The sequence below is a fragment of the Balearica regulorum genome, chromosome 5 (genome assembly GCF_011004875.1).
Source record: "Balearica regulorum gibbericeps isolate bBalReg1 chromosome 5, bBalReg1.pri, whole genome shotgun sequence".
NCBI lineage: Eukaryota > Metazoa > Chordata > Aves > Gruiformes > Gruidae > Balearica > Balearica regulorum.
The window spans coordinates 41,114,860-41,127,953 of NC_046188.1; the positions used below are offsets into that span (position 1 = coordinate 41,114,860).

At 42.2% G+C, this 13,094-nt stretch overlaps 1 protein-coding gene across 1 annotated transcript in view; it reads right to left on the reverse strand.

Moving 5' to 3' along the window:
* Positions 1 to 414: 414 nt before the first annotated feature.
* Positions 415 to 13,094, reverse strand: part of CAPN3 (calpain 3) — a 29,625-nt gene continuing 16,945 nt past the window's right edge. Inside the window, exons 12-23 of the mRNA XM_075754410.1 lie at positions 11,569 to 11,777; positions 10,829 to 10,865; positions 9,839 to 9,856; positions 8,613 to 8,714; positions 7,223 to 7,300; positions 6,498 to 6,555; positions 5,850 to 5,914; positions 4,745 to 4,813; positions 4,085 to 4,163; positions 2,383 to 2,499; positions 1,984 to 2,042; positions 415 to 1,343 (exon numbers count right to left, since the gene is read on the reverse strand). Of these exons, the coding sequence (XP_075610525.1) occupies positions 1,317 to 1,343; positions 1,984 to 2,042; positions 2,383 to 2,499; positions 4,085 to 4,163; positions 4,745 to 4,813; positions 5,850 to 5,914; positions 6,498 to 6,555; positions 7,223 to 7,300; positions 8,613 to 8,714; positions 9,839 to 9,856; positions 10,829 to 10,865; positions 11,569 to 11,777 (918 nt within the window). The 3' untranslated portion in view covers positions 415 to 1,316. The remainder of the gene's footprint in view (positions 1,344 to 1,983; positions 2,043 to 2,382; positions 2,500 to 4,084; positions 4,164 to 4,744; positions 4,814 to 5,849; positions 5,915 to 6,497; positions 6,556 to 7,222; positions 7,301 to 8,612; positions 8,715 to 9,838; positions 9,857 to 10,828; positions 10,866 to 11,568; positions 11,778 to 13,094) is intronic.

Genomic DNA, 13,094 nt, shown 5'->3' on the forward strand with positions numbered 1-13,094 from the left:
TCTAGTGTTCTTAAGTCATCTTAAAAATGTTATTTGGGTTAAAACAAAAGTTGAATTTAAAGGAGAATAACTCTTCTTCAGATAAACTATAGTATTTTCTTACTCTTTCAGAGTAAGTTACAGTGCCAGACAATATGCAAAACTTTATAGTCAAAGGGGTTTCCGTTTCTTGGTGACCTTTCAGTTAAATTTGTTTTTACAATTTTGCTTTACAATAGTGGATTGCTTTGTTACTTTTCACCACTGGAGAACTAAGTAGAAGGTTCTCCTGACAAAGTCTGATCTCTTCACACCTTTTCTTGCACATTTTGGTTTACCTTCCATTTTTATATCGATCAATGGTTGCCCAGTTCTGAAAGCCTGTCATCCTTAAAGCTGGTAATGATGGAACCTCTCAACTGTGGGGTTTCTTGATTTTGTTGTTTGTTTGTTTTTTTTTTTTTAATTCAAGGAGCAAACTAGCAAAGTGTTTGAGATACGAACGTGATTTCACGCTTGCCATAAAACTCCAGAAGTTGCTCTATATTCAGGAGTGTGATGGAAGGATGCTCAGTGTTTCATCCTCCTCTGTTCTTTCAAAATAAAACCCAAAACCAACCCTAAAGATTAGGCCAAAATCCAGTTGATTTTATTTTCAGTTCAATTAAACTAATTGTACTTACACATGAAGATACTACGCGGCTACTAAAAATGAGAGCAAATTGCTCGGTTCTGATACAAGACTCCTCTGTACCTAGGTATTGGGGTCTGTTGTGCTTTCCTTCCACGTGTCTAGCATAGCAGAGAGCCAACCTGCAGAGTCACATCTATAACAACGTAAGTGATTAGGATGCATAATATTAATGTAATCTAGCACAATCTCATGTGAAATATTCGGTCAACATTATGAAGAGGACTGAAATTGTAGTATCAAAAGCAGGACAGAGTTAATTAATTACAAGGTAGTAAACACCTTCGACTTTCACAGTTCGGATACAGTCCGTTTTGCCTGACTTGAGGGAAGACTTTTCCAGTTGTCAGCATAAGCAGAATAACGACGCATGCTCCATGTCGTTACCATGCAGAAAAAGCTTAATTCAGTCATCAATAAATTAACCCTTGTTGCCTGAAGAAAAATGGAAGTTATAAAAGTAGTTACAGAATATGCGCACTGGTTTGCCTGCTGGAGTATAGATATTTCTTTTTCCAAGCGATTCTTCCCATGAGCTGTTTATCTCGCTGAATGAAGCATGTAATAAGGAAATGCTTTCAAAACAGTTACTCAAAACAGAAGTCTTGTGCATTTTCCTTGAGGAAAGTTGGTGCTGGCTCTGGTGTTACGCGTACATCGTGAGCTGCAGCCACTGAAAGAAGAGTTAGTTAGAATTAAAGGATGAAAAACTTGTTGGTATCCTCCACAACTTGTATTGAGACACCACCGTCTCTAGCTGGAAGGCAGCTGCTTGGTGATACTTATGGAGCATACTGGCCATGGGGAACTGTGTCTTAGGCTTCTTGCTCCTATTCCTCCTTCCCTTGCAAAGAGTGAAGGGGTTTTTTGTAGTTTCCCTAGTGGAAGACATGCTTTTAAGTTGAAACTTCTAAGTCTTCTTAATAAGATTTTAAAAAACGTAAAGAACTATGTTAAACCCCATTATCAGTTAACCCTTTAAACTAAAGTATAATTGATTTAAATTGCCTCATTTAAAAAAAAAAAAAACTCAAATGGTTTTTAAAATGTTTTAAAGATTATACGAAGGTATCATGCCCTTCAACACCAGCTGGAGTCTTACAGAGCAGCTGTTGCTGGCAGATCATGGATACAGGCGTTTTCTGTGTAAAACAGGTAGCAAAATTTTTAGGCAGCTTCGTGGACTCTTACCACTTGGATGATAATTTCAGACCAACTCTCATAGGTTCCCTTGAGAATGTGTGCAATGAATAATACAAATAAAATTTAGTATTGCGAGTTTGTGTTAGAAATACTGACGTAAACCAGTTTACCTCCAGGACATTGAGCTTAATGATGCCGTCTCCATCTTTATCAAAGGCGTGGAATGCCCCTAAAGCAAGGAAACAAAAGCATACAGAGTAGATTAAATTACTGCGCGTGTAAAGATGATCCCAGATAGCAAACCAAACTGTGCCTCTGCTGTGTTGTGCAAACTTGTGTAGATATTTACTTACGTGGTCAGCAAGTATTTTTGCTATGTTTTTCCTTAACTAATACAAAGAGAAGTGCAATGCCTTATATTCTTTTGGGTTTGTATGGGATGGCTGTCATATTTTTAGATACGCACATAAATTAGTAACACTTATATGTAGGCAGTAGTGCTTTGAGCACAAGTGTGTTTTGGGGGCAAGGAGGGGAGGCAGCGCAGTAAGACCAGGGCAGCCACTTACTGAACATGGCGTCCAGGCGCACGAAGCAGCAGATGAAGCTGTCAAAGTCGATGTTCATGTTCTTGTCGGCGTAGCGCATGGTGATGATGTCGTAGAGTTGGTTGTTCAGCCGAAACCCTGCGGAGGACCAGAAATGGGGCACAGCTTGGCCACAGCCTGGGGAAGCGCTGATACCTTTCAGGCCTCCAGGAGAGGTTTGGCCATAGGTGCTTCCCGGGCCCAGCCGAGGCTCAGGCTGGAGGGTACTGCTGCACCCGCTAAATAAAATGAAGTAAAACTATAAGGATCTTCCCTGTGTCCATCTGCTTTCTTAAAACAGGAGTAACATTTTAAAATTATGATTTGGGAGGGCCAGTAGCACGTGAGTTACCTCACGCTGTAAGCGTGAAGAGGAGAGGCCTACACCACAGAGTTTGCAGCTTAGCTGAGCCTGAGAAGAGCAAAGCAACAAAAACTGGGTGGCAGAAACATAGGAGGAAGTTGCTGTGAAAACACAATTACACAATGGTCAAAAAATAGATAAGGTGGTAACTCCTCGGCGTGGTGTTACCCAACTGTGGCACTGGCTGCTGCAGCGTGTGACCGTGCTTCATAAAGGGTCTGTCGTGACTTGGGTGCTGCTGGTTGTTGCCTAAATGCAAGGTCATGCCCAGCCCACGTGCTGTAAGACTGAAATTTTTATTGCAAAATGTGCTCTTAGTTCTACAGTCAGGATAGGAGGTATTTAATTTATTTTTTTTTCATTGACAACTTTCCTGGTAAGAATGGAAACTTGGAAAATAAAAATGACCCGTATTTCTAGTGCAGCAGGACTCCAAATCCAGATGTAGTTTTGTCCTTAGCAAAGCATCAAATCACTGATGTTTTGTAAAGTACAAGATAGCCATCTGCTTCTGTTCCATGATGAACTGGTAACTGATGTGCCAAAATACTACTGAAAATGAAGTGTGACTGAAATCATCACATTTAAGTTTATAGGTTTGCTACAGATTTTCTGATTAAAGAAGCCATCTTGCACCCTTAGAGAAACAGCAGCTGGTAAAGACATTTTCTCGGGGAGGCCTGCTGTCCAGGGAACGCAGCGCACCAGTGTGCTTGAGACAAGCAGCAAGAAAAGTCAAAAGCCTCTCTTTGAAGGATGAATTTCATTAACTGCAACTTTTGCAAAATATTGTCTTCTTACTGCGCTGGTAAAAGAGGAGACTGAGCCCGTGGTGGCTTAGTGCCACTAAGAAACATCAGCGAGACTCAAGAAATGTCCATCCTGTTGCCTCTGATGCAAACTTGGACGTTGACCTGCTCTGCCTTGGTTTCAGTGCCTGTACGCTTGGGTTGAAGGTTTTCCACTGGTCTTTAATTGTTATTTTACACAAACATAAACAATCCACAGCTTAAATGAAATCAAATGTCTTCAGGGCTTGCTGGTCCCCCTGAACAGCAGGACCCCGAGTGGGAGATCCTTAAGACAGCAGAGCATCATTCATTGGAAAGTTTAAAGAGCTGAAGAGATCTATTTGGTTGACAAGACATGAGACTTGCTGTTTGGGTATTTGAGAAGGTCTGACCTTCTCAAAAGGGATGTTTTGAATTTCTGTAGGGTCTCTTTTTAAAAGGCTGCACTGTGTTCCCGATTTCACCCTGTGATAGATCAACCAAAGTAAGGTTTCTTTGGCTGTCGGGCATTGAACAGTAGGAGAGGTACCTGCATCGTTGACTGCATTGCGCATCTCATAGCTGTTAATGGTTCCTGAATGATCCGTGTCGTAACGCTTGAAAATTTTCTGGAAAAAGAAAAAAATAAATACACAACAGAAATAAAAGCTTGTGCTTCTGTTGACTGCACGCACTGAGTGGGTAAGGGACGCGTGCCTCGGGCACTTGGAGGCTTTGCCTTCTGCCTGATATTGCTGCTTCTGGGCAGTCTGGGTTATTAGCATGGAGCTCCTCTCAGTCACAAAGTAAAATAATTGAGATCCATGCTGTGAGAAGCAAAAAGCTCTCCCCTAGAGACTCTCCTTGATTAACTTGAGTTTATGTTGTTAATCCTCTCTCCTGATTGTCTTAATTAAGCTATTTGTGAGGCCCGATTCTAGTTCCTGTCACCCTCCTCCTCCAATCTGCGTGCCTCCGTGCTATTCCTATGGGGGAAGTTCTTACAAGAGTTCTGGAGCTTCAGAGGTTCAGGCTATTTACTTAGGCTGTGAGTAGGATGAGGAGAGACATTTCTTTTCTTTTTAGAATCTAATTTGCAATTTTTTTAGCTTTTCTTTTTGTTGTAGTGTATGTAGTGAGGTCTGGGTTTCCTACACAAGCTTTGTGCTGCCGAACCTGTGAAGAACAGAACTGCAGATACCAGCAATACCTGCCAGCTTTTAATCTTGTCCCAGAGATGTCGAAACTCATCGAAGTTTATCTTCCCTGAGCCGTCTGTCTGTGATGCAAGCATTCAGGTAAAAAAAGCCACAATGTTTTTTGAGAGAAAATTAATTAAGTCTGCAGCTACTGGTGAAGGGATGAATGTGAAACTGAGTTCAGGATCTCCTCAGCATTAAGAGCTGGCTGAGATGAACAGTAAAATATTTGTGAGTGCTTTGGTTATTGTGCACAGTATTTTGTTTCAGGAGCATGAAGTACTATTTGTACTTTGTGGAAGCAAACCTCTGGTACAGGAGAGAGGCTTGTTCCTTGGAGCTATTATAAAGTACATGAGCAGGATGTTTTAGAGAGCTCTTTCCAAATGTAAAGCTTATCCAGCATTTTCAAGACAACCGAGCTTTATCCTGGAGTGAAGTTCCTTCTGCCTTGCTTAAAAGTAATTGAGAACTAAGCAAAACGTTGACTAAAGCCATTTACAAAAACGTGTTTAGGCTCCAACCATTATGGCTCTGGGTTGTAGTTACAATTTTGTTCTGGTTATGTTTGAATGCGCTTACGTTCTCTCAAATCATGTGTTATGTCAAATAGGAAAACTGAGAGATGTTGTATCAGAGGTAACCTCATATGGCATCTTGTAGTGTATTTTATTATACTTCTGAGACAATTTCTGTATGCTTTGCATGCTAAGCACGCACTGCAATGTATAATACCTTATAAACTTAAAGATAAGAGAGAAATATAGTAAGTTTGTTGGCAAGAACTGTAGTTATGTTGAGTTGGTTAAAAAAAAAATTATTAAAAAATCATGCCTTAGTGCCTGAGCTGGCTGGTTGCTGATACCTAAGGAAGGGTATCATACTGACTGACTGATTCTGTACCTTTCTGTTTTCGGATATTTTCTCTGCCAACTACGCTAATGTTGAGATGACTGGAGTTAAGATGCACCAAAGCAGGAATGCTGTGTTACCTGACTACGGACTATCATGTACTGTCCTGCTTTCCTGGCTTATGAAGTTGTGTGTGTAGTGGTGGGAAATAAAACCCAAGTGGACTAGTGTGGTATCGAGCACTCTTTCACCAGGAAAGGATACATCCATCAAAGCAATCATGCTGCGGCAGGATTCCAGTTCAAATCCTTCTGTCTTTAGGTCCTTATCTGAAATACAGGATCCCAGGTGAAAACAGATCATGCAAGTCAGCAAATGCTTCTTCCTCTTAGGTGTAACTCTACTCAAAGTAGAAGCCAAACCTACTTGCTTCATCCAGTAAGAAATGAGTGGTAGAGAAATCTGAAAAGACTCTAAGTAATGTTACTGCTTGTGAATTAGACATTACTTTTCTTGACCTGTTATATACATTAAAAACCTCTGGAAAACTCTAACTTCCAGGTAACTAAGCAAGCCCAGGGTCTGTAGGCTAAAGTTTGCTAAACAGGACAGAAGGTCTGCCTCTCCATTAGAGCTGGTTTTTTAAGGGGCATTTGCAGACAGCTAGAAATGGTATGTTATCCTGTGTGGTGCTTCCATGAGCAGTTGCTTATTTCTGCATTATTGGTACTCAGTCACTCATACAGAGCATCTCTGTGAAAAGTTCCACTCGCTAAAGTCTCGGATGCAAAGTCCATGGAAGTGTAGCTAGGAAATTTGTGGGTTTGAAACTATAAGTAGTGCAACTCAGGTAGAGGGTTAATATCGTAGATTTCTTTGTCCAGGGTTACTGAAAAACATGCTCAAACTCACGTTTTTTTACGACGTTATTGAGAACGTTCCTGAGTTCTTCAGCATTGATCTCCATGTCCTGGTGGGAAATATGGTGAGAATATCATTAATTACAGCGTTCCTTATTGAGCAGATCATTTTATGGATGGATATGCCAAAAGTATGAAGTCTTTGGTCACTTCTCAGTATGGCATATACATGCTTCAAACTAGAGAGCGTTCTAGTTCATATGAACATTAGTCCAAATCTTTCTTGAGGCTGCAGTACGAGGCAGGTCTAAAGTTACCATAGTGCTTATTAAACTACAACTAGAAGAATGAGTAGTGATTTCAAGCCACTGTATAAGCCAGAAATCCCTGCAACCCATTTGCAGCCTCTTGATTTATGCGGTTCTTCGATCTGTTTGTACTTTTACCTCCTTAAACATATACTGGAGGGCATTGTATTTCTAACTTACTTATACATGCTGTGCAGAATAGTAGCTTGTAGTGATAGAAATAAAAGCCTGAATTTAAGGCTCCCTTGTACACAACGGGAATAGTTTATATGTACATATGAGGATAGCTGTATACTTAATTGGATTTTGATTTGATTTTCCTTAGCTTCAGATCTCAAAGGAAATTTGATGGAATGAAATTCAAAGCAAATTTTAAAATCCAGTGTTTTCAATCTGTGAAGCAGTTGATTTAGATGCTGTTGTGGCTAGGCTGCTTTAATGCAAACATAGGGATCGGTTGCATACTCACATCCCCTGCAATCTGTCGGAAAATATTCCTGAACTGTTTTTCCTCTTCACTCCCCTCACGAGCTTTTGCTGAAGGACGCTGAAAAGAGACAAGCAAAGAAGAGATACAACCTCTGCCCAGCAGAGAAGAGGCCTGCGGGGCTCGCTCGCCCTTGCACAAAGGAGCCCTTTAGTGAATCTGGAGCTCTTTGGAGAAACGGGTCATCCTCCTGTTTCTTTCCCCTTTTTTGTGGTTGAATGTGTTCCTTGGCAAAACTGCGGAATATTTAACTTCATCCCATTGCTTTCCTTTCTCTTGGGAGGAGCCTAAAGCGTTACTTTCACTGACAGATACTTATGTTCTAATTTTTTGTTTCAAAACATTGCAAAGGAGAAATTTGGAGCTGAAGAGGCATATCTGCTCCATAGCTGCCCTGTAGGCAATGAATTGACCAGAGGGACTCAGGCTTGAGAGCGATTTGTAATATAGGGGACCCCTTGCTGGACACAAGTTGCACAGGAGACAGGAAAATGATGAAAGTGAAGCTTTCTCAGACACATGCAAAGAGCAAGCCTGAACTCCGAGGCCGATACTGAAAAAGAAAACTATATTTTATTCTCCTCCCCCCAATAATAAATTACAGGAATTGCGTAACAAAGCAAAGGGAATTCCTTGGCTTAGTTCTTACTTTTGTGTGTCTAAACGCAGAGCAAAGTTAAGATCGGTTCTGACTTCGCCACCCGCGTGCTCTGGCAGTGGTGCAGCAGAACAGCGCGCTCCCTGTAAGCAGCCGCTCAGATGCTGCGAGCCTGCGTGCAGGATCTGGCTGTTGCATCTCGTGTCTCTCAACCACCTGCAGGCAGAAACTCCGAATTCGCTACCCTGCTTTCCTCCTTTCCGGTAGTGAGAGAAAAGAGGAGGGGTACAGCAGCTCCTGAGGTTACTCAGGCTTTTTTTTCTCTGGCCAAGAGGGACTGGTATAGGGCCGTGTAATTTGCAGTGGGGAGAGGCTGTGATTGTTGCCAGGAGCTCCTGAAGCCCCTTGGGTGCGATTTGCGCGTGTGCCCTGTGTAAAGTGGGTACCGCTCCGGGGGGCTGAGCAAGGGTGGATTGAACTGCGCTGCTCGTGGGCAAGGGGTCTCTCACCGCTGGGATCCTTGTATGAGAGAGCAACCGGGAGATGTTTTCCAGCAACTACATCCTCCAGCACAGGTGTTAAATAACTGAAGGGATAGTCTCTGTTGGCTCATGCTCATTAGATCTACGTAAACCAGATGCAAGTTGTGCCAAGCTTTGATGAAAAGCTGTTAAGTATCTAAGGATGTTGCCCCATTCCTGTGCTCTCCCCAGCCACTCTTTCCTGCTGACCAGACCAAGCCCTGTTTTCCCCCTTGCCACTTGCTGCAGAAACCTTTTTCTCATCCACATGGGTTTTTTCACCATCTTTGCCAGCATCTTCATCTGCTGTCAGCTCCTTATTGCTGTTCGCTCTGTCGGAAACAAAGATGATAGGCTAGAAGAAGAAGAAAGAGAGCAAAAGAGAAGTGGAAATTACACAAAAAATAGTGGAAGGAAAAGTATTTGGGGACACCCATGCTGTGGTAAAGCACATGCAGTAGCGGCTCCTCCCCTGAGAGGGTGACTGGAGAAGCCAGAGCTGGGAATGGAAGAAAAGAAAGAGGAAAAATAAAAAGGTGGAGGAATTTCTGAAGTTACTGCTCTCCTCATGCTAAAAAAGCTGCAAGAGTCTTTTGGCAAAACAGTGCTATCTCTGGCTTCTAGCTTTCCTTTTCAGAAAGCCAGTAACTGTTTACATTTTTTTTTCTTTTTTTTTTTAAGCCAGATAAGCCTCCCAGATTCCTGATTCTCAGTTAAACTGATGAACTTGCCCCTCTCTGTGAAGGACAGTAGCACTGAAAGCAAACAGAATCTGAACCCTACACAGGAAGTGTGTATTTGTGTACAAGCTTGTTCAGTATGTGAAGCTTATGTTTTTCCTCTGTATTAATTCTTGAAGCATTCAGCTGTTAGCAGCCACATGCAATTGTTCTGGTTTAGTGCATTTAAAACAAGGAAAGCTGCTACAAGATGCAAATGTTTTACCCTAGAGTATTAATTGCAATCACCCTGTCTTGAGATGAAAATTCCCGGTTACGTTTTTGGGGTCCTAAATGTGTTGTTTAGAATCAGAATGAGAATCCTGAACTCTGGTGAGCAGAAACTTCAGGAAAGAGGAGCAGCCGCATTGGGCAATGTAAAGTGAATGTAAGGGCACATGTCTGCAGAAGGGGTGGCTTTCACTAGAAAGGGCTGTTGGGGTGCCCATGGAGGGGCAGGAAGGAAGGGCAACCCAGAGGATCAAGCTTGTAAAGCTGAAAAGTTTGTCACCCTTTTGTGACCCCTTGAATGAGAGGGGAATATAATGCTATAGCTATTTCACTGATTATAGCGCAGGAAGATAAAATCTTTGCTGCCTGCAAATGGCCTCTTATCCGGTGGCCTTCATTAACTAGAGCAGTTTCCAGATGCAGAGAAATCACTAATGATGCCAAGGAACCCAAGGAGCTCTGGTCCTGCTGCATGCATTGCACGTGCTCTTTGTCTCGCTGGCACTCAGCACGTTGCACAAATACCTACCTTGCCCTTTTTCTTCTTCTGTATAAAAAAAAAGACATTTTTTTAAAAGTGTTTTTAAACAGAATTGTAAATTTTATGCACGTTATGCATAGCTGATGGTGAAGTGTCATTTTTTTCTCTTTCCCTTTGTCGCATTTATTTTTCCCGTTCTTATATTCATACAGTTTTCAAATCTCAAAAAATGAGGGAAAATGCACCCACCAAGAAATTGCAGAAACCATAGCAAATCAGTGCCCCATCTCATCTGGGACTCTGCTTGGATAAAATCTCTATTGTACCTTTAGCTCTGGCTATTACTGGCCCATCAGTGCAGTGGAGACTGGACTTCTGTGCCCACAAATCAATGTTATCTGAAGTGGCAATTAAATTCCAGCAGATCTGGACAGCTATTTTGTTATCATGACAGCAAACAAAAGGGGTAAACTTCTGAGCAAGGTTTGGTGGCGCTCTGTTCTGTGCAAGAGCATCTCCTCTGATTCTTTTTTCAAGACTAATTGTATTGTTTGCTCTAGTATATTCCAATATAGATGTGTAAAACCCCAGGCTGAAGAGCTAGAGCTTGTTGTGGATGCTAGTTTGAATCAGAATATCAGTAGGATCCCTTTTCGGAAAGCATGTACTTCAAAATAAGGTACATTTTTCCTTTATTGGATGAGATACCAATTTCACAGACAAATCTGAGAGCACAGAGGTAGGCCTCCCCAGTAAATGAATGAACTGATGGAGGCAAAGGCAATGCTTAGCATCCAGGTTCTTTATGCCAGGAACAGACTTCAAATCTGTCAAAAGACTTTGGTCTGTCCAAATTAGCAAGTAATGTATATAAAGCAAGTGTTAATAAAAGTATCTTGATGAGAAAATGTGGGAATTTATGCTAAAGGATCAGTTGCGTGGCCCCAAATGGTTTCCTGCTGTAGGTTTCCCTAGATGTGATGCCCCTCCTCTCCTTACTTCTATTCACGTACGAAAGAGGCCCGGGACAGTACTTACCGATGGACGGTCTGCCTCAATCATGTTTTCAACCTCCCTAGAAGAAAGCAGAAAGTAAATAAATCAGGGAAGTGGCTGTTCCCAATGTTGTTTGTTTCTGTAACTGGTTTGTAATCAGCCACTTGAACTTTCCAAACAGGCAGCGGTGCGAGCTGGCTTCCAGGCATTCCAGCTGCTGGCTCTAGACATAGCTTTTCCCATTTTGAGCTGAGCATCCCAAGTGCCACTTCCAGGAGCATGGCTGCCTGGTTTATTCTTCTAAAGAGCCTTGTTAACACCGACCTTTGACAGCTGGGAGTAAAACAGAAGCTGTTTGGCCTAAGCAAAGTGACACTGGGGGCAGTTTGCTGAGCTCTGGGACACTAGTTGAGGAGCAGGATAGAAAAGAAATAACTACCTACTTCTGTGATTCTTTCAGGACTCAAATTAGATCTGGTTCAGTGATCTATCTGGCCAAAGCATCAGCCAATGGCATATAGCAATAAAAACCAAAAAAAGGTTCATTTTAATTATTAAAAATGGCTAATGGTATTTTTACAAAGGATATCCTGCAAGTAGTAAGCTTCTGCAAAGACAATTCAAAGTCGGCTGATGTTAGACTATAAGGGAAGCTCAGGGAAATGAGTTTGCAGCTTGGAGTTTGTAATGAGGTTAAGGACATTAAAAACAGGGGGTAGCAAACTGGGGACATGACTATAACTGATTAGCAAGCTCACCCAGTAAATGGATTTGCAACTTACTCTGAAAGGCTTCTTTTCTCCGAGAAGACCCTCAGGATGAATTCTCCCTCCTGGTGAGGCTCATACGTTGATGGGATGACAACGTATTCACTGGGAGGTAGCCGGAAGCGCTCAGAGATTTCTCGCATGTTTATATAGGTCTTACTTCTAGCTTTGGAGGCATTGTAGAGGAAAAAATCCTTTTGCAAATGGTGCTTAGTACCATGCATCTGCAGAACAAATGAGTTAATTTGTCTTCAAGGAAGTCCTACCCGTTCCCCAGGTGGCTTGTCATGCAGGCAGTACATGGTTGGGACAGAAAACACAAATGAAGCAGCAGCTTAGCAAGCAGGGAGCCGACGAGGGATGCTAGCTGGGAACAGATACAGAGACTGTCACCTTTAAGTTGCTACTGGCTGGGTCTAGCTGGCTTCTGAGGGCTGCTCCAGGGCCCACCTGCAGCACGTTGGCTGACTTCTGCTGAGTAGGCACTTCTATCTGACTGCTTTGTTGGATGCTAAATTGTGTGTGACCAAAGTTCAGCTACTTTCCTTGGAGAGTGGCATGGGAAGGAAGGGTATATGCAAACTCCTACATGCAGTGTGGTAAGGAGAAGGTGCTTTTGGTGGAAACGTGTCCTTGCATGGATAAAACATGAATTCTGCTAAAGAAACTTGATAATCAAACATTGCATCAGTTCAAATATGAAGATTAAGTTGAAAATTGTGGGCTAAGAACACTTTTAAGCTGTTTGCTGCAGAAATAACCAACCACCTGTAAAGTAGTCAGCAAAGAAAACATTCAGACTGTCATCTCCATGTTTTCCGGGTAACATAGCCTCCAGGTGAGCTTGTTTGCAAAGCTTGTGATGCTAACGATTCAGCTACGGGCAGGGTCAGAAAAACTTAATCTGTGTACTTTTAATACGTTGTCTTCAATGGCTGAAAATACCATTTGTTTTCCAAACAAATCCTGAGACTATAGAGAAAAGTCTGTGGCTACAGGATACAGGCCATTGGCATTATTCACAGGAGGAAATGGAAGTGGTTTAGGGTGGAATGGCCAAGTGCTTGCTGATGCTGCTTCCTGCAACCCAGGCTCACCGACCGACCGCGCAAGCCATGGCCAGGTCATGTACAAATAGAAAAGAAGGGCTAAGGAAAAGGCGCAGGTGAAAACAGGGTGCAGGTGAGAAGGAATTAAAAATTACTCACAAAATGTTACTAATAAACACTAAAAGCAGAAAGGTTAGCAGTTTCACTTTTGTTACATCCCTGAAAACAAGCTTGACTGGACAGTTTTCTGCTGACTTACAGACAGGCACAACAGTAACACTAGCTGTGAGCATACACCAAGGTGTCAATCTGCCTCCGTTCTGCTCATACCTCTTTGGGCACCTTCAGGAGAAACAGAGAGAAGAACCAGTCAGAGCTGCTAGGTGAGGCCACTTGTTTATAGATCATACAGAACGATGTTCACATAGATTTCTGGGGATGCAGCCAGTAAATAAAATGCCCCAAGTTATATAATTATTCTAAGCAATTTCT